At 43.2% G+C, this 21413-nt stretch overlaps 1 protein-coding gene across 1 annotated transcript in view; it reads right to left on the bottom strand.

The window, feature by feature from the left end:
- The window catches only part of TMEM132B (transmembrane protein 132B), a 592456-nt gene that overhangs the window by 71659 nt on the left and 499384 nt on the right, over window positions 1-21413 (bottom strand). The window contains exon 5 of the mRNA XM_061602989.1: window positions 9634-9777. Within this exon, the coding sequence (XP_061458973.1) occupies window positions 9634-9777 (144 nt within the window). The remainder of the gene's footprint in view (window positions 1-9633; window positions 9778-21413) is intronic.

Raw genomic sequence — 21413 nt, 5'->3', positions numbered from 1 at the left:
ATCCCTGACAATTGGCCATGTTGGGTGGGACTTATGGGAGTTGAAGTCCAGCAACATCTGGAGGGCCAGAGATTTGAGTATGCTTATATATATACTGTCAAGAATAGCTAACTTTGGTCAAGCTAAAATGGTTCAGCCAGAGAGAATTCTGAGAGCCTTGTGAATCCCTGGGAAGACCTACTGAAGGAAATCCATGGCTCAGCACCAGGCAGACAATTTGCAACATTGCAAGAAGATGCAACTGAACCTTAGTTGTTATCTCTTATCTGCTTCCTGAGATAAAAAGTCAGGAAGAGGACGTGTCTAGCCCCCTTATCTTCAGAGAAGCTGATCACGGCAGGGGTGGACTATGGCTAATTGCCCCCCCCCCATTGACCGGTAAACTCCATAAAAATGAATGATGTTCCTTCAGTTGTTGTTCCATATTTCCATCTATCTCGACTCGCCTGAAGTTTACTGGGAAAAGCCGTTGGGAACCAGGCTCTTATACTGTGAGTAAAAGATCTTATTTGTTGTACACCGCCCTGAGAGCTTTCTGCTATAGGGCGGTCTAGAAATGTAATTAAATAAATAAATAAATAAAAATCTTAGGTTAGAAAGCTTTTGTTATATTCTTTGTCTGTATTGAACCTCTCGCCTTTGTTATGCCAAAGTATCTCTTGTAGCCTGGCTGACGGTGACTAGCTTTGAGGAAACAATTGCTGCTATCTTTTTGTATATACCTTTCTTTTCTTTTAAATAAACTACCCTTTTTTAATTGGTGTGTATTACTTGAAACTGATTATTCTAAATCCAGTCTTTGACCACTGGATGCTACTGATTACCGTTGATAGGTGGGGGGTTAATGCACTAGAACAGATAGAGTAACAATAGATCTGTTCTAGGAAACACTATTGGCGCTCTGAGGTCCCCTTCCTCAGAGAAGGAAGCTGGAAAGGTGTGGTGGCAGTTACTAATGTAAACTTAATCCTGAAAGGAAGGAGAGTTTGCCTGAGAAGCAGAGACCCAAGGGAGTTGGGATTGTTCTCGGAAGCAAAGAACCCCCCTTGGGGTGCTGAGGGCGATCGACCCCGGGGGGCAATTCTTTGACATATACCAGTTGGTATACATCGGCTTATTCAGTTAGGTTTTGGACTGGCCTCAACCACATGGGCTGGACATTAGACCCTTCTAGACAGGAAGACATTAAAAAGGGCTTCCTATTTGAGTTAGGCCTTGTTTGAGCAGCAAGGCCTTCTGGGATCTGTGGTGTGTGTGTGTTTGGCTTTCTCTTTAGTCCTAACATATGGCTTTCTCTTTAGTTGCAATGTATGGCATTTGGCTTTCTCTTTAGTCCTAACATCCTGACTTCCGGCTTGGTCAGCTTCAAACGTCTGGCTTCCTTCTTCTTGGGTCTGGTGCCTGCTTTGTCCACCACTTGAACCTCCTCAGTTCTGATCCTTGCTTGGTCTCACAATTCCAACTGCCTAGCTCAATTCTTGCCTCATGATTTGCCTCTGACAATTACCAATGGGCCCACTGTCCAGAGATGCATTGCAGCTCCAGAAGTCCTTGCGATATACAAGCATGCACAACCTACCCATCATCAGGGCAGACATTTTGATGGATAATAAATAAATTTGAGTGCCTGAATTTTAGTTCAACTCTGCTGGCCATGTTAAGAGCAAGATAATGGGTTGTTCCTCAAATGGGTGACAAAATAGAAGAATAGAAGAATCTCAGAATTTCCAGGCACAAAGGCAATACATTTCAGCTCTTTCCCAGAAAGGCCAAAGCTGGGAGGGATGAACTCATGGCCCATCCTGTCAGCCATTTTGCTCAATCTACTTAATCAAAATCAACTAAGAAGGCATTAAAGGTTAAGGATATCATGCTGTTCATCACAGCCGACAGGACATTTCAGCAATTAGAAAAGAATAACAAGGAACAGGATTAATGGGGTAAAGAAGCACAACATTAGGCAATTACACACATACTGCCTGACAAGACTTAGAACAACATCTCACTTGTGTAGGGCAGAAAAGGGAAAGACCAGACCCTCCAGATGTAAAATGGAGAGTGGATTGCTAAGGGCTCAAATGCAAAACATTGGAAGGAAAGCAGAGTCATTTAATTGACAGACTCCTGTTTGTTTGCTTGTTAACTTATTTACTGTAGATGAACCTGGGGCCCAGGAGGTGAATCAGATCTCCAAGCCTCTACGCAGGACACACCCCTTCCCTGGCCACACACTCCTACTGGCCCTGCTTCCCACCATCCTTGTGTTTTGCCTGGCTGGAATGTTTCTTTGAACTCTTGCTTGCCTGGCTGGAGGCTAGAGAGAGGTATGTGTGTGTGTGTCAAAACTAGTTCTACTGTTCAAAGGTCAAATTTGCACTCAGTGTTCCAAGCACTTTTTCCTCTGGTCATGCTCACCACTGGCATGTGGCCCCCAGAAGGGAATGTGGCCCCTAGGTTGAAAGAGGTCCCTAAATATATTGCATTTCTAGATTTCATTTCTGTCAAAGCCCTCACGTTGGTAATATTGACTCATAATCTAACAGACAAGATACAAAAGGGGGGAGAATGGAAGAGGCAAATAGCAAATCCAGTTACTAAATCTCACACACTTTTATGCTTGCATAACAACCAGGCAGAATGACCACTGCAAGAGATGGCTCCAGAAGGTGATACACCAAATTCGCTCCTATTCTCTGTCTGGGATGGGGATCTTCCTCTAAAATTCAGAAAAACTTGGGGTCTTGAACCAAGGTGAGACATAGTCAACAGAGGCAACCTTGCTAGAGACATCCATGATGAGCTCTGGGAGACCATGAAACCTCCATTCCCTACTCCTGTCCCCATCCTTAGACTCCTCCCTCAAACCATATGCTCCCATCCTTAGTCACATCCCCCTCCTTAGACTCTGCCCTAGAACCACCTGGAACCTAACTCTTACATCATGCTTTGATTTGGATTCCTGCACTGAGCAGGGTGTTGGACTTGATGGCCTTATAGGCCCCTTCCAACTCTACTATTCTATGATTCCGTGATCACCCAACAAACCCAGACACCACAGGAGGACTTCCTCCATTCTTCTTCCATTGGAACAGGTGCATTCTTTCCTCAGAGAGGCTGGGCTTCACACACAGTCACTCAATGGAGCAACATAGTATACCATAAGTTAGCTCCAGACCTGTGCTGGAGCAACCCGCTGGAGCTCCCTGCTTCTCATGAAGCCTTGAAACAGCCTGAGCTTGAATCTGGCCCCACAGTGAGCTATCCATGGTCCTGACCATTTCCTGCCAGACTATATGCACCTTGCTGCACCTGACCAGAATACTGCCTCCAAATGGGAGAATGGAGTCCAGCTAGGCCAATGGGGATGGCCTCACTGATTTATCTCTCCCTCTGCAGCAGCCAGCTGGAATGGCCGAGGGACGGCAGCAGTTTCAACATCGAAGAAACAAGAGGGGGCCCAATGGCACTTTGACTTCCTAGCACAGTGGGAGTGTTAGGGAAATTCCTGAAATTTAGTGGGAGTGGAGGCAGCTACGTATCTTCCTGCCCATCACATTTCTAGTGCTGCTTGGTTAAGCAGGATTCTAGGTGAGCAAGGGAGCAGCTAAGGGGTGGAGGGTGGAAGATACAGGGATGGAAATGTCTGTAGGAGAAGCCATGGCTGACTTCTCTCCCACTACTTCAGAGGAGCTGTATGCATACATGCATACAGATTTTCAAAAGCTTGCATACCTGTAAACCAAAGTGGTCCAATATGTGATTCCACCTTAAGCTAGTTTGTGTCACCAGATGTATCTTTTAATAGCGGAGTTTTGAAATGCAGCACCTCCCTCATGCTACAAAAATATTAATGTTCTTGGGCACCTAATCCTTTTTCATGACATTTCCCCAGCTAGCTTTACTCAGTGCTCAATAGCACTTAAATACCCCAGCAAAAACAAAACAAAACAAAAATAGAAACTAATTTAACACAAAGATAAATCTACAAAAGCTATCTTAACTTTGTGTGGCGTAATGAAGAGATGAGAGGAGGGAGGAGGAAATAAGAGACAGCAAGAAACAAATGGGTGATTTATAACTTAGAGGGGTTATGAGAGCAACAATTTATCCTGGAGTGATAAATAAGCAAGTCCCCAGTCAGATAAGAACTACGCAGCAGAGTTATGCAGCCACGAAGGGAGAAGTTTTAAACTATTGCTGTCACTCAAGTTTAAAGAAATCTTAGCTGGATTGTCTGAATTGAACTAGTTAAACCTGTAACCAGTCAACTGATTTCATTTGCACAAATTTCTAGATCAAATAAAATAAAAGTTCTAAAGTGGAGGGGGAAGTGTATTTTTTTTTTTAGGTTACTGTGTGTGTCGCAGCAGGCATCATATTAAAAGAGACGTGTGTGTGTGTGTGTGTGTGTGTGTGTGTGTGAGAGAGAGAGAGAGAGAGAGAGAGAGAGAGAGAGAGAGAGAGAGAGGAGAGAGAGAGAGAGAGAGAGAGAGAGAAGGAGAGAGAGAGAGAGGAGAGAGAGAGAGAAGGAGAGAGAGAGAGAGAGAGAGAGAGAAGGAGAGAGAGAGAGAGAGAGAGAAGGAGAGAGAGAGAGAGGAGAGAGAGAGAGAGAAGGAGAGAGAGAGAGAGAGAGAGAGAGAGAGAGAGAGAGAGAGAGGACAGGGCCTTTTCCAGGATGGCATCTGCCTTCCATAACAGTGGAAAGTGTTTAAAAAAAGAACACACAGCTATAGTCTTTTATGGCTTATTGAAGTCACTCAAAATTATTCTTATTTCCTGATGATAACCCTAAAATGAGAAATTGAGGGGATATAAGTGTCCACTGAAGAAGACTGACAAAATGCATTTGGCCACATGGTGTTAAGGTGCATCATTTCTGTTTGTTTTAATGGGTATTTTGCTTTTATAAAGGTTATGAGTGCTGTTTTAATATTTTTACTCTTACATATTATGATTGGAATAAAATTACTTTTTTTGTTATTTAAGTGCAATATAGTTCTTCATCTTAGCAAAACAAAAAATAAAGACAGCCGTTCAAGTGATCAGGAATACCTTTTAATTCCATCAAAAGTGTTTTAACTGATTGATCTACTTTGATAAGCATCCCAATTCTGTTTTAAGTTCATCTGAAGGTGTTTAAGCCGCCCTGAGTGCCCTGTTACAGGGTAGAAGGGAGGGATAGGAATATTTTAAATAAATAAATAAATAAAAATTTAATCTCCAGAAAGTCACATGTACACATCATAGAGAATGCAAGAACATGGGGAATTGCCTTATTCTAAGCCAAACAATTGGCTCATTTAGCCAATTGTTACCTACCTACACCAGGGGTAGCCAACATGATACCCATCAGATGTTGCTGAACTCAAACTCCCATTATCCTTGACCATTGCCCAGGCTGGCTGGGTCTCCTAGGAGGGTCACAGCATCTCCACCGCTGCTTTACTGCTAGATGGATTCAACCCTTTAATGCAAACAAAGCACTCATAAGAAGGGTCTGACTGCGTTGATACTTCGGTTCCTTGGGCAACTCTCTGGGGAACAGAGTAGAACACAAATATTGCCCATCCCTGAGTAGATGGAAGTAGAGTGACAAGGGTTATCCTCCCTTTTCATCTTTCAATGGCAGTGATCGACTATATTTCCTTTTATCCATCTCTTCTGATCCAGGGTATTCTCAAAATCAGTGATGAGAATCAGAATCACCAGTTGACCTTTTCAATGTTCTTTGGAAGAATAAGACAGACACAACATTTAATCACACCTTTTATCCTGAATGTGTATACAAAAAAAGATTTAACTATCTTAGGGATGCTTGGTGTGTGGAAGGTTAGCTTGCAAAATGAGACTCAATGTAGGAAGCTGCCATATACCAAGTCAGGCTATTGGTCCATCTAACTCAGTATTATCTACACTGAATGGCTTCTGCTCTATAGAGTTTCAGGAAGGAGACTTCCCCTGGGATTGAACTTGGGACCTTCTGCATGCAAAGCATGTGCTCCATCATTGAACTATGGCCTTTCCTCACTGAGCTATGGCTGTCAAAGATATTATGTTCCAAGACCATGGCACTCTGGGAAATTGCCTCTCACTCCATTTGTGATGCACATGTGCAATGGTTTGAACTGATAAGGATTGTCACATAACAATAAAGGAAAGAATTGGAAAATATCTGTATATCCCTAGAAGTGGCATAAGTAGAGATACTTGAGGAGTTCAATCCTTGCGAATTCCACTACAAAGCAGAGCTGACCTGAAACTACTCAGAGGGCCTTTTCTCTCTTTCTGACAAAATGTCAAATGTTGTAGGACTTCAGCTCCTATCACCCCTGTCCATTGACCATGCTGGCCAAGGCTGAGATAACTTGAGGTCCAGCACCATCTGGAGGGCTAAAGATTTCTCACTGCTACCTTAGAAGCTACAGTAAGGGGGGGGATCTTTTTCTAGTCATTTTACTCTGCAAAGTTCAGGTCACGTCTCTTATCTGCCAAATACCAAGTTGCAAAATGAGCTGGCGAACTTGCTGGGCTTTCTTTTTTCTCCAGGCATTTCATTCTACCTGATAATGAACTCATTCAAAGTTCTTAAAAGTAAGGCTGGAAGGTGAGTTTCCAGGTCTGGTGAAAAAAAAATCGGAGCTGTCTATTTCTGAATGGATAATAGGCCAGCACTAATATTTTCAGGCCCACTTAAGATCCTGTTAATGACTGTCTGACAAAGTTTCTGCTACCTCTGCAGTCATACTGGCCATGTCAACCCCCATGAAAAGGTTAGTCTGATGAGTGAAAAATATAGAGAGGCAAGTCTTGATGGTGGCATCACAAGGGAGATGTCATCCGGGTATGTCAGGTTGCAAATGCATTGAAGAGGAGAGGTTATTAGCAATGAGAAATCCAAAAGGAAATGTCCTTTTCCAGAAGCTGCAAAGTTATTTAAAATGGTTCTAGAGCAGAGATGGGGAACCTGTGATCCTCCAGATGTTGCTGGAACCCATAATTCCTGACCACTGTCCATGCTAGTTGAGGCTGATGGGAGATGGGGTCCAACAACATCTGGAGGGCCACAGCTTCCTCATCCATGCTCCTCAATCTTCAGAAGTTTTTCATACATTGGCCTAGTCTGCACATGCAATGTGCAGAATGTGGTGGTAGAGTCCCAAGAAAGAACTATGTCAGTTCAGATTGAAAGTGGGTGCTCACATTTAAAATGGTCTTTTGCATCTCCCTGCAAGTATGAAATCTTCCTGCAAGTATAAAACTAGAATAGCAGGGAGGAGGCTGACCTACAGACTTTAACTCTGATGAGCTAGTTTTCTACGTACACAGAGATTTTTTAATACAAGGGCGCTTTCCAAAAATTGCATCCATTAATCTGTTGGAAGTGGGGCAAGAGCAACTCCTGTTTAGGTTCTTCTGTTTCTGTTCCAGAAGGAAGATAGAATTAGGGTCCTCCAGCTGGTTAGGCTTGCCTACCTTTACCTGTGCTCTCTCTACCTACCTTCTTTCAGTTGTAAACTGATATGCTCAGGGAAGCTTATCTGCCTCTCCTTCCTTTGTCTTCTTCGACTGTCAGAAGAGAGAGGAGACATCATTGTCTTTGTTCTCTCTCCTGAGCCATGAGGGCAATACCCAAGTCTGGGCACTGTGCCTCCAACTAAGTTAGTTAGAACTAGGTATGCCTTTCCTATCTACTATGTATTTCTATAAATAAAGTAGCTTTTCTCTGTGATCTAAATGCAGGGTAAAAGCCTGCTACTTAGATAAATACACACACTGGCACACGCAGCTCAGACAGCTGAGTATCTCTGCATATATATATATATATATATATATATATATATATACACACATTTCCATAATACAATCTGCAACCCCTGCCTCATTTTCCAGTTTTCTTTTCCCACAGATACTCAACATTTCATGAAGATTGAGCATGCCCAGTCATTGCTGAGTAGTATTTAGGATTGTTTGCCCACTAGGTTTGGGTTTTTTTAAAAAAAAATGTCGTACATCTGCGAACTTCAGGCAGTGGAGGATGGGTGAAGTGCCGGATGACTGGAGGAGGGCTAATGCTGTCCCTATCTTCAAAAAGGAAGAACCTGGGAACTACAGACCAGTCAGCATGGCATCAGTCTCTGGGAAAATTCTGGAGCAGATTATAAAGCGTCCAGTAAGCACCTTGAAAACAACGCAGTGTTTGCTAGAAGCCAACATGCATGGGTCAAATCCTGCTAGACTAATTTTATCTCACTTGTGGTCGGGTAACCTCCCTGGCAGACATCGAGAATGCTATGGATATAATATATCTCAACTTCAGCAAAAAGTTTGACAAAGTGCCACCCTGGGTTCCTGCTGGGAGGAAGGGCGGGATATAAATCAAATAATAAATAAATAAATAAAATGCCTCATAGTATTCTGATTACCAAGCTAGCTAAATGTAAGCTGGATGGAACAACTATTGGGTGGATCCACAGTTGGCTACAGAATTGTACTCAAAGAGTGCTTATCAATGGTTCCTTCTCAAACTAGGGGGAGGTATTGAGCGGAGCACCGCAGGGCTAGGTCCTGGGCCCAATGCTCTTCAAAATTTTATTAATGCCTTGAATGAGGAACTGCAGAGACTGCTTATCAAATTTGCAGATGATACAAAATTGGGAGGTATAGCTAATACCTTGGAAGACAGAAACAAAATTCAAAGGGATCTTGATAGGCTGGAACATTGGGCTGAAAACAACAGAATGAAATTTAACAGATATATATGCAAAGTTCTAGGAAATATAAACCAAATATAAGACGGGGCATACTTGGCTCAGCACTACATGCAAGAAGGATCTTTGGGTTGTTGTTGATCATAAACTAAACATGAGCCAACAGTGCAATGTGGCTGTGAAAAAGGCAAATGCTATTTTAGGCTGCATTAACAGAAGTTAATTGATTTCCCAAATCAGTTGAAGTACTAGTTCCCCTCTATTCAGCACCTCATCTTGAGTACTGCGTCCAGTTCTGGACACCGTACATTAAGAAGAATGCAGACAAATTGGAACAGATTTAGAGGAGGGCAATGAGGATGATCAGGGGACTGGAAACAAAGCCCTATGAGGAGAGACTGAAAGAACTGGGTATTTTTAGCCTTGGGAAGAGAAGACTGAGGGGAGATATGATAGCACTCTTCAAGTACTTGAAAGTCATACAGAGGAGGGCCAGGATCTCTTCTTGATCGTTGCAGAGTACAGGACACGGAATAATGGAGTCAAGTTACAGAAAGCCAGATTTCAAATGAACATCAGGAAAAAAATCCTAACTGTTAGAGCAGTATGACAATGGAACCAATGAGCTAGGGAGGTGGTGGGCTTCCCAACACTGGAGGCATTCTGAGGCAACTGGCCAGCCACCTATTGGGTATGCTTTATGTTACATTCCTGCATTAAGCAAGGGGTTGGACTTGATAGCCTTATAGGCCCCTTCCAACTCTACTATTATATGATTCTATGATTCATCATGCTCTTCTTGTGACCATCTCAAAGGCACTTGTTTAGAACCAGGATGCAAGTTTTGAGGGGCCCTGGCCTGATCCAGAAAGCCAAGTCTGAGTTTCTTAGGTTCTTTAGTTTTGGGATTCTACAGCAACCTTACCTTCACGACATCTTCATCAGCTGATTTGCATTCGGTGGAACCAGACACATCTCTCACTGATCCATCTTCTTCAACGGCAACCACTTTTACTGGGACAGTCACCGGTTTCCCCGTCAGAATGGCTGTGTTAAGGACTTCAGTGTCCTGCAGAAGCACACAAGACATAAAGAAAAAACTGTCATGTCTGCTTGGCACACCACTAAAATGTTGTCGTAGATTAATCAAGATGGTCTATGGTGGTCCCAATTATGGCAAGAGAAGGCTTGCCTCCATTGCAGTCTGAGCAAGTTCTAGCTGCTCTGCCCCACCTCAGATGTTATCAGTGGGAGTCACTGCCCCACAGGCAGATGCCAAAGAACAACATAACGCTGCTTATAATTATCAGGGTCTTCCAATGAAGCAGAATGGTGGGAGATTCAAGACAGACACAGCACATAGTTAAACTAGGGAATTTGCTCCAACAGGATGTCAGTGATGGCCGCCAACCTGGATGGCTTGAAAAGAGGATTAGACAAATACATGGAAGTTAAGACTATCTTCCTTCGGGGAAGGGGCATCGCTCAGTGGCAGAGCATCTGCTTTGCATGGTGTGGAGAAAGTGGACAGGGAAAAGTTTTTCTTCCTCTTTCATAACAGCAGAAATTGGTGACAGTGATGGTTTTTAAAGAACAGTAGACAATTTCATGGAGGATAAGGCTATCAATGGCAACTAACCATCATGGCTATGTTCTGCTGTTGGAAGCAGTATGCTTCCGAACACCAGTTGATGGAAACAATAAAGGGGGAGAGTGCTCTTGCACACAGGTCCTGTTTGTGGGCTTCCCATAGGCTTCTGGTTGGCTGTTGTGAGAACAGGATGCTGAACTAGATGGGCCATTGGCCTGATCTCCAGCAGCCTCTTATGTTCTTATGTTGATGTAGAAGGTCCCAGATTCTATACCTGGTATTCCAGGTAGGCTTGGGAAAGATTCCCTGCTTGAAACCCTAGACAGCCTCTGCCAGTCAGTGTGGACAATATTAAGCTAGATAGACCTATGTTCCTATGTCGCTATGCTATCAATGGTTACTAGCTATGATGGCAATGTTCTACCTCCACTGCTGAAGGCAGTATACCTTTGGATCCCAGTTGCTGGGAATCACAAGTGGAGAGAGTGCTGTTGCCTAATAATTTGTTCTCAGTCATCTGGGATGAGGACTTTTTTTTAACTGAGCTATACAAGCTAAAATGAGTACCCGGCATATGCTGGGGGATAAAGAAAGGCCGGGGAAGGAACTGGCAATCCCACCCCATATATACGGTCTGCCTAGTAAACGTCGCAAGACGTCACCCTAAGAGTCGGAAATGACTCGCACTACAAGTGAGGGGACACCTTTACCTTTTTATACCAGCTAGGAAGCAAGCTTTTAAAAAAAATATATAGTGTTGCGCACCTCCCAATCTCCGAGTGGTGAGATTTCAGGGGTCCCTGCGCTCATCCAGGGTTTGGTTTCCTTTGGGAAGAAGGTCAGCGGAGACTGTGGTGTCTTTATGAAATATGGTTTATTTATTTACACACATTCCAACCTGAGGATGGAGGGGTTTGAGGCATCAGCAGTCCAATATCCACCTTTTCCATCAGTGTTACAGGAGGCATCCTAAAGCCATGGTGCAGAGAGACAGCCTGTCTGCCTGCCTCCAGTTCCCAGCCATTCTCAGACAACTCTACACACACTCAAAACCCAAACCTCTGCTAGATGCCAGGAGCGGGGGGGGGGGGAGGCTCTCCTGAAGAGTTTCAATGATAAAAGGATCTTCCTGGCCCATTCACCAGTTGCTGGGGACCTAACAGGCCCATTAACAACCTGGCCACTGTATTAGCTTAACAGAAGAAACTCCAGCAGAGCCAGCCCCTCGCCCCAAGGCACAGGATTCCAAATCAGAGGCTGAAACAGGTCACAGGGATCGTCCATTCCAACCCACAAACTCACAACAATATTTTATCAAACAGAATACTACCCCATTCAATTGTTCTGAAACTACAAAGAGAGTGAGGCAACACTTTAAAAAGCAAAGAAAAATGACTAGGAAGAACACTGGAAGAAAAAGAAGTCTGATAAGTTCTGCTTGCAAGCTTCCCATCAGCTTTTGGTTGGCCACTATGAGTACAGGATGCTGGACTAGACAGGCCACTGGCGTGATCCAGCAGTGCAGATTTGATAGATTCAGCTTTAAATGTGAACTGAATTAAGTTTGTCCGCCATCCCTACCGACAGTGAAGAATTGCCATTCCCATGCACAGTTACTCTCACTGACTGGGCTAGGCCTCTCCTCCTTCCTCCCTCATTCCTGCTAGACCCCAGCTAGATGTACCAATGGTCTGAGTCAGTATAAACAAGTTTCCTGTGTTCTTATGATGGAGCTTCTGGGCTGTTCTCTGCTATGTTGCAATGCCACCACAACAGATGGCCAATAGCGGTACTGCAACTACCAACTCGGCAAGGGAGCCAAACGGGGCCACTGACTCTCACAAAACAGTTATTTTGGTTTGGATCCTCAGAGCAAATTGTCAATCAGCCACAGACTGAAGACTGCTCAGGCTGCCATCCCCATGTTCTCAAAAACCCAAGGCCTGACACTAGATTGTATCTAATGCTAGTTCTACTTAAGAGGAGACCCACTGAAATTAATGGACATGACTAACATATTGAAATTAATGGACATGACTGGATACAACCCAGTGTCATGTTCATATGGCTGTGGGCCTCCTGTCTGCTTCAATGCCTTCAAGCAATCATCCTCTTTGATATTCTAATTTGCCTAGGCAGGCAGGGCTATAAAATAATTTCCTTCTCCACAAGCATAATGGCCTAGTGAGCAAACTCTTCCCCTTCCTTGCTCGATTGCTGCAGTATCAACAATGCTGAAATGGCAAATGCTAATTTTAGGAAATCCTCCCTCCCCATCAATAAACCCCACCTGGAGATATCCTAGAAGCCACTGAGCCACATACATCTCCTTTTCCTTCTCAGACATAGTGCACTAATGAGTTCATTAATCCAGAGTTCATTGACTATGGATGCCATTTGATTAATTACTCCAGCCATGCCACAACTGTGCTGGCCAGGGCTTGCTTTGGTAGCAGCGCAAATCAAGGGGAGAGATTCTCCAAAGCCACTTCAAATACATGTCCCAGACAAGTAACATTTGCAATTAAGACACAATTTTTGATGATATCACTGTTGGAAACTTATCTTATGAAACTTTTCCCTTTCATACTGTTGTGCTGCAAAATCAAGTGGAAACAATCCCCACTTCAGTGACTTAGTGAGCTATTTACTTAGATACTTACTTTTACTTGCTTAGATAGGTACTTACTTTTACTTAGTTATGTATTTATTTACTTAGATACTTAGGTACTTATGTATTTGCTAACTTACTTCTGTAGTTATTTATGCTTAGGCATTTTTACCCCACTCTTCAGCTGAAAAAGGCTCTCAAAGTGGCTTACAAATATCAAGAAGACTGTCCCTGCCCTTAGGCTTACAATCTAAGAGATACGGCACAAAAGGAAAGGAACTGGGAGGGAAGAAGCAAACTCAGGTCCTAATTCTTAGTTACAGAGCCCTTGTGGTGATTGGGGACAGAGGAAAATTGGAGGAGCCAAAAGGTCTTTCAGCAACACTGATGGAAGGGCCTTGGCATCCCATTTCCCTCCTGATGGAATGGCTGCTGTAGATGACCATGGAGACAGCAGCCTGATGCATCTGGTCTTTGGAAGATTTGAATCCTGCCTTTGGACTGAATGATCCTCAAAGTAGCTTATAAAAGATTGCAAGATTCTCTCTCTCTCTCACACACACACACACACATACACACACACACACACACACACACAGAGAGAGAGAGAGAGAGAGAGAGAGAGAGAGAAATTATTCTGCTGTTCCTGAAGGAATACCAAATCAAATGTGATTTTTAAGAGTGGAGAACCACCTAAACCACTGACTTCCCTTAAATCAGGGGTGGGGAACCTCTAGCCTATGGACCAATTATGGCCCTTCTATTCTCTCTATTAGGGCCTTGGGTCTCTTCCCAGGTCATTCTCATCATTTTCTCTGTTCTGTGCCCCCTTGAGTATTTTTGCCTGGCTGGAATGTGCCCTTGTTTGCTTGGATGGATGGATAGATGACGGGAAGCTAGAAACATCTGGCTTGCATGTGGCTGGAATGTAGCATGCATATCCATTGCTCCACCTACTGTTTGCCTCTGGCCCTGCTCATGTTTTTTCTCTGGCTCATGCCACCAGTGGCATGTGGCCCTCTGAAGGATTCCCACAAGAGAATGTGGCCCTCAGACTGAAAAATGTTCCCCACCCTGCCTCAGCTGATGAATCCTTTGGAGCCAACTAATGATTAGAAAAGCTGTTGTAAGCTGCTCTGGGCCCATGGGATACAGCAGGATAGAAACCAATCAATCAGACAAATAAACCAAGGCACTAGGGCTAGCCTTGCAACATCAACCTTGCAAATATTTGTATGTCAATGTGAAAGGGGAACTTCACATGCTTTAAAATCCCTGCAGCTTTGAAAAAGGAATTGTTCTGCCTGTACACACACACACATATGCTTTTCAAATACCTGTATGTATGAGGCAGAAATTCAACAGCTTTTCCTGACATGGGGATGCAGTGATGGGGACCAATTTGCCTACCATGTGCAACTTCTGCCTCATGTGCAGCCATTAAAGGCTCTCCTAAAAGAAAGAAAGACTACCCTATCCTTATCAGGGAGGGACCCATAGCTCAGTTGGCAGAGCACAGGCCTTCCATTGCAGTGGTTCTGAGGTCCAATTCCTGGCACCTGCTGTTAAAAGGATCAGGTAGGAAATTATGGGGAAATCCTTCTGGATGAAACCTTGAAGAGCCTCTGCTCAGACCAGGGATGCAGAGCCTCAGGCTGAGGGAGCCAAGACCTGTCTATCTGGCCTTCAGGACTCTCCCCAGGCCACATCCCTCATCAGCCCTGCATTGCATTCTCCTTGAGTGTTTTTGCCTGGCTGGAATTTGTCCTCTGATCATGCCTCTTGCTTGTCTGGATGGAGGATAGAGAGTGGTGTGCTCTGGGAGTGTTGGGTGCAACTCAGCTTGCACTAAAGGCTGATGTATCTGCATGGGAAAGAGCAAAGGAGATGCTTCCTAGACTGTCCTTTCCCTTCTAACTTGTGTTGATCTTCCTTCCAGTTCTAGATTGATACCCTTAGGGTTGCTAACTTCACTTCCAACTTCCTCTCTCTCTCTCTCTCTTTTTCCTCTCTTGGAGAGGAGACCTTTCGTATCTCTCTTCTCTTGAGACGCAGCAACAAGCACGCATCTCCACCTTAGCTAGTCAGAACTAGGAATCTTTCGTATCAAACATGCATTTCCTTTAATAAATACCACTTTATTGTTTCCTTAAAGCCAGAGTCTCAGTGTGATTGTATCCAGGGTAAAATGTGCACCTTCAGCAGGGATTCTTTTACAGCTCATGTTCTGCCAGCATTCAACTCCATTGCTAACAGTGAGTGCATAGAAACTAGCCTATGTAGAAAAACAAAATTCACATTTGTTTTTCTTCGTACTTTTGCCTCTGGCCCCACCCATCACTGGCAGAGTCTGACCTAATATAAGGCAGCTCCCTTAGTCCCTGTGTCTGGTGCATTCTACACAACCCTTCATTATGTATTCTATTGTAGTTAAATGGTTTAAGGAGCACAGCCTGTGGTCCAATCGCTATTAGATTATCATTCCTAAAAGCCCTTAAAACCATGCACTGAATTCCTTTCCTCCTCCCCCCCACTCACCCACCAATGCCACACAAACTCACCCTTCTGCAGAAACATGCAGTTTAGCTTTTGGTCTCAAAGGGATTTAAACATCTGGCTAAGAGCCCACAATAAACGGGATATGATACGAAATAAAAAGCTACAGGATGGCAATGTGTGTGTGTGGGAGGGGTTACCCTGGACTCCAGATGACATAAACCAGATGCTTTATGTTTTTTCTTTACTTTTCATCTGTTTTATGATCATTGATGATTATAAGGTTTATTTCTAGCCAGCTGTCATCCAGTGCAGAGGAAAGGGACAGGACTGACTAAACTAGGGGAAAAAAATAATGAAAAGCAAAAATGAAAAACACACACACACAAAGAATTTAATTCATTCATTCATTCATTTTAAAAGTTATGGATCATGGTTTCCTGAATTCAGAATCACCATGAGAAATGTGGGTTTGTATTTGCCTAAAGTATTTCATAAACTCCACAGTGACTAAGGAAGGGATCCACTGGCAGGTGCTGGTTCAAAAGCATTAATCAGCCAGTGTCAGTTTGACTTCGCTCTTTGTCTGCAATCCGCTACTTTTACCAATCCATTTCCTCCCCCCTCAAAAAATATTGATAATACCAATATTTTTAAAGGAAATATTGATATGTTTAAAAGGGTATGTTGATAAATTAAAGGAAATATTGATAAATATTTCTTTAAATCTGTTTCTGAAAATAGCTACAGAAAATCACTACATAAAAATCCAATCCACAATGATAGTGAATAAGCAAATTAATGGAAATTCAGTACCAAATCTGAATTGGGCAGAATTCTAGCACATCCCTAACAGAGACTCTCATTGTCCAAGCACCACAGAGAACATGATATTTTCCCACCAGAGAGGTGATGAGAAGCGGAAGTAAGAACTCCCACACACAGAGACTAAAAAACCCTGACAAACAAAAAGGCAAGGGGATATATAAAAGAAGAGCTCAAGGATTTAAGGGTTTGGGGCAAATGGAAATTTTGGAGAAAGATTTGAGGTCAAATATTTTGGAAATTAAGAAGGGAAGAAGAGCTTGCTAGATCAGGCCAACCGACCATTGGAGTCCACCATTTTGTTCTCAAAGTAGCCAGCAGATGCCTAAAGGAAGCTGGGAGGCAGAAACCTGAGCACTCCCTCTACGTGATTTCCAGCAACTGGAATTCAGAGGCATACTGTCTCCAACAGTGGAGGGTAGAACATTGCCATCATGACTAGTAACCATTAACAGCTTTATCCTCCATGAAGCTGTCTAATCCTCTTTTGAAGTGATCCAAGTTGGTGGCCACCACTACCTCTTGTGGGAGAAAATTTCATAGTTAAACATGCACTGTGTGAAAAAGTACTTCCTTGTCTGTCATAAGAACAGAATTCAGAATGTCTGTTGATGTAAAGAAAGATGCAGAGGTGAGATTAGAAGAGGAAAAAGGAGACAAAGAGCTTGCCCTAGGGAAGAGACATTTGTTGCATTCATATTATTTGTTTTTAATTGCTTTCCATGAAACATATCAAAGTGATTTATAAAAACATATAAAAACCATGTTAAGTCCAACACAGATCCAGACTGGGATAATAATTTCCACTTAAAAGGCTTGTTGAAAAAGGACAATCTTCAGCAGGTTCTGAAAGCAACAGAGATGGTGGGGCCTATCTGATATGGAATGGGAGGGAAGGCTGTATCCATCATTCTCTGTCCACTAGTGCAAGGCTTTTGCATTCAGCGACAGCAGAGTTTAAAGGCTGTGCAACAAAGGAACGGTTGTGCTAGCTGAAGCTTGTTGTGCAACAGCTGATTCTCATTGTGCAACAGCTGATTCTTGTGCAATCTGTTGCACAACAATCTCTGGTGATATACTTGTGTCTTTCCTTTCACAACAATGTTCTACCAGTAACTTTAATTTAGTGCTACATTAGATAAAACCCGGAGTTTCAAAAGGTAGTTGCCCCACATTAAACGCCCAATTCCTCCATTATGTGCAACAGAACACCTGATGGGATGGTACTTACAGAAAGCCCTCTCATGCCAAGCACAGTGATCAGTGGGGGAATATAAGGTGTGAGACAATCTTTTGGGTATTTTAATGTGAACCTGCCCAATATGCGCATCCTGAATGCAGCTATCCTCTGAAATGTGCACTTCTCCACATTTTGCAATACAGTTCTCCAACCACCCACAAAGATGCATATAAAAATGGACATATTTCTTTATTTACAGACATTTATGAACCATTAAAATCAGTGTTTCAAAGCAGTATATGACATGCTTAAAAATGAAGGAATACAATCAATAAAACAACACAAGTTAAAAAATCAAATCTGTACAGAGCAGTAAAAATCAGATTCCAGGAAGTACCTGAAGGCTTGTCTAAAAAGAAATATGTGTAACATGCAGCAGAAATAACTGATTGCTGACACTAGTCGCACAGATGTAGGATGTGCTCCATAATGTAGGTGCCACCACTCAAAATGTGTTCTTCTGAATAACCTTGAGAATATGTGGCGCCACCAGATGGACCTCTTTGGATGATTTCAAATGCCCAGACCAGTTGATTAGAAGAAAGTGCACCAAAAATGCATTATGCTAGGGGAAATTGCTTGCAAAAACACAAAATTAGGCAAAACTGTGAATGAAAAAGAGCATATTAGTAGAAATGTGCACACAAATTGTCCTCCAAGTTCTCAGGAAGCAGGCCAGATATTGGAATGAACTTGCAGAACCACAGCATTGAACCAATTATGACAAATTGTAGGTGGTAGTGTTATAACTGTTTGTTTATTTTATTTATTTTCTTACATTTGTACATTTATATCCCATTTTCCTTTAATTAAGGAACATACATGTGGTTCCCAGATGGTCTCCCATCCAGGCACTGACCCAGACCTGTTTAGCTTCAGCAAGGTGGTAGCCTAATGTGTCTTCTGACTATATCCTGGGACATTTAAGAAATGCAAGAAAACTTATCAGCCTGCAAAAAGTGCTACAAGAAAATGCTATGAAGCTGGAATTCAGCAAACATGAAGACTTTACAAAGTGTTATTTGAGTCAAAATATTATGGTCTGATCTGCACTAGAACTTTCTGGAAGGTTGCAATTGGCAACTATGCCCTTGGTATCCATGTGTCCCTGTGTAAGCATGCCATATCTGATGGCTAACAGCAAAATGATTGGGAAAGAAGGAGAGGAAGGGGGAAAATGCCTCCCTGCATTTTGTAGTGGAAAATGATATCCTGTTCCAACCAGGCAGACAGCCTACAGGGTATTGAGAAAGAGGAGAACTGACCTGAAGCAACCAAAAGCAGTGTGAGGCTGCAAGGATCAAGGAGCGGATAACAAAGCTGCATTTACATGCAGGTGCTTAGGCTCACATGCTTCAGGACCTGGAACAGCTCCCAAAGACAAGAGAAGTTCTTCCAACGAACTGGAAAGCCCATTTGAGCCTTTATATTTCAAAGCAATACCATTGACCATTGTATCTTCTGGGCTGACTTGGTGAGATGGGTATTGGAGGCGCTGTTTTACGGTGGTTCCGATCCTATCCCCAGGGTCATTTTCACAGAACAGCATTGGGTGATTGTCTTTTGGCCCCCTGGAAGTTGTGCTGTGGGGTGCCACAGGGTACTATCTTGTCCCCCATGTTGTTTAACATCTATATGAAGCTGTTGGGAGCGGTCATCAGGAGTTTTGGAGCAAGGTGCCAGCAGTACGCTGACAAAACCCAGCTCTATTTCTCTTTAACATCTGAATTGGGAGAAGCCGCGCAAGCTCTGGACTGCTGCCTGGACTCAGTGGTGGGATGGATGAGGACCAATAAACTGAGTTTGAATCCTAGCAAGACAGAGGTGCTGTGGGTTGGTGGTTCCCAAGTTCGGATAATTGGTCAATTGCCTGCTTTGGATAGGGTCATACTCCCTCTGAAAGAGCAGGTTCATAGTTTGGAGGTGCTCCTGGATCCATCTTTGTTGCTAGAGGCCCAGGTGACCTCAATGGCTAGGAGTGCCTTTTACCAGCTACCAGAATGAATTGAATAGGGCATCATTCTCCCATGGAGGTGAGCACTGTGGCACCATTAAATAACCTTAAAAATGGTCCCACTTTGTCTTATCAGAGAACATAAGAACATAAGAAGAGCCTGCTGGATCAGGCCAGTGGCCCATCTAATCCAGCATCCTGTTCTCGCAGTGACCAACCAGGCGCCTGGGGGAAGCCCGCAAGCAGCCCCCTCCTGAAGCTTCCAGCTACTGGTTTTCAGAAACATACTGCCTCTGACTAAGGTGGCACAGCACAGCCATCATGGCTAGTAGCCATTGATTTATTTATTTTATTTATTTATTTATTTTCATTTCTAGACCGCCCATAGCTAATAGCTCTCTGGGCGGTGTACAAACAGGATTAAAATACAATATAGAATAAAATCAGTAACAGAGAAACACATTAAACTAAAAACATTAAACATAAAGCATTAAACATTAATAGCCCTGTCCTCCATGAATTTGTCTAATCTTCTTTTAAAGCCATCCAAGCTGGTGGCCATTACTGCATCTTGTGGGAGCAAATTCCATAGTTTAACTATGCGCTGAGTAAAGAAGTACTTCCTTTTGTCTGTCCTGAATCTTCCAACATTCAGCTTCTTTGAATGTCCACGAGTTCTAGTATTATGAGAGAGGGAGAAAAACTTTTCTCTCTCCACTTTCTCAATGCCATGCATAATTTTATACACTTCTATCATGTCTTGCCTTTTCTCTAAACTAAAAAGCCCCAAATGCTGCAACCTTTCCTCATAAGGGAGTCGCTCCATCCCCTTGATCATTCTGGTTGCCCTCTTCTGAAACTTTTCCAACTCTATAATATCCTTTTTGAGATGAGGCGACCAGAACTGTACACAGTATTCCAAATGCGGCCGCACCATAGATTTATACAGCGGCATTATGATATCAGCTGTTTTATTTTCAGTACCTTTCCTAATTATTGCTAGCATGGAATTTGCCTTTTTCACAGCTGCTGCACACTGGGTCGGCATTTTCATCGTGCTGTCCACTACAACCCCGAGGTCTCTCTCCTGGTCGGTCACTGCCAGTTCAGACCCCATGAGCGTATATGTGAAATTCAGATTTTTTGCTCCAATATGCATAATTTTACACTTGTTTATATTGAATTGCATTGGCCATTTTTCCGCTCATTCACTCAGTTTGGAGAGGTCTTTTTGGAGCTCTTCGCAATCCCTTTTTGTTTTAACAACCCTGAACAATTTAGTATTGTCAGCAAACTTGGCCACTTCACTGCTCACTCCTAATTCTAGGTCATTAATGAACAAGTTGAAAAGTACAGGTCCCAGTACCAATCCTTGAGGGACTCCACTTTTTACAGCCCTCCATTGGGAGAACTGTCCTTTCATTCCTACTCTCTGCTTTCTGCTTCTTAACCAATTCCTTATCCACAAGAGGACCTCTCCTCTTATTCCATGACTGCTAAGCTTCCTCAGAGGTCTTTGGTGAGGTACCTTGTCAAAAGCTTTTTGAAAGTCTATGTCCACTGGATCACCTCTATCTATATGCTTGTTGACACTCTCAAATAATTCTAATAGGTTACTGAGACAGGACTTTTCCTTGCAGAAGCCATGCTGGCTCTGCTTCAGCAAGGCTTGTTCTTCTATGTGCTTAGTTAATATAGCTTCAATAATACTTTCTACCAGTTTTCCAGGGACAGAAGTTAAGCTAACTGGCCTGTAATTTCCGGGATCCCCCCTGAATTGGCAGACTGTTTCAGACTCATCTCCTGAAAAGTTTGAGCTGCCACTCCCAGGTTAGAAGTCTGACATCTCCTCTGCCAACAACTCCAAGTGGTCTACAGGAAGTTCTTCTGATTTTACATCTAGTAGTTAGGAAGGGCTGTAGCTCAGGGGTACAGCATCTGCCTTGCATGCAAAAGATTCCAGGTACAATCCCTGGCATCACGAAGTA

This window comes from Rhineura floridana, chromosome 19, assembly GCF_030035675.1.
Source record: "Rhineura floridana isolate rRhiFlo1 chromosome 19, rRhiFlo1.hap2, whole genome shotgun sequence".
Taxonomy (NCBI): Eukaryota; Metazoa; Chordata; class Lepidosauria; order Squamata; family Rhineuridae; genus Rhineura; species Rhineura floridana.
This window is presented reverse-complemented; position numbering and strand designations above follow the sequence as displayed.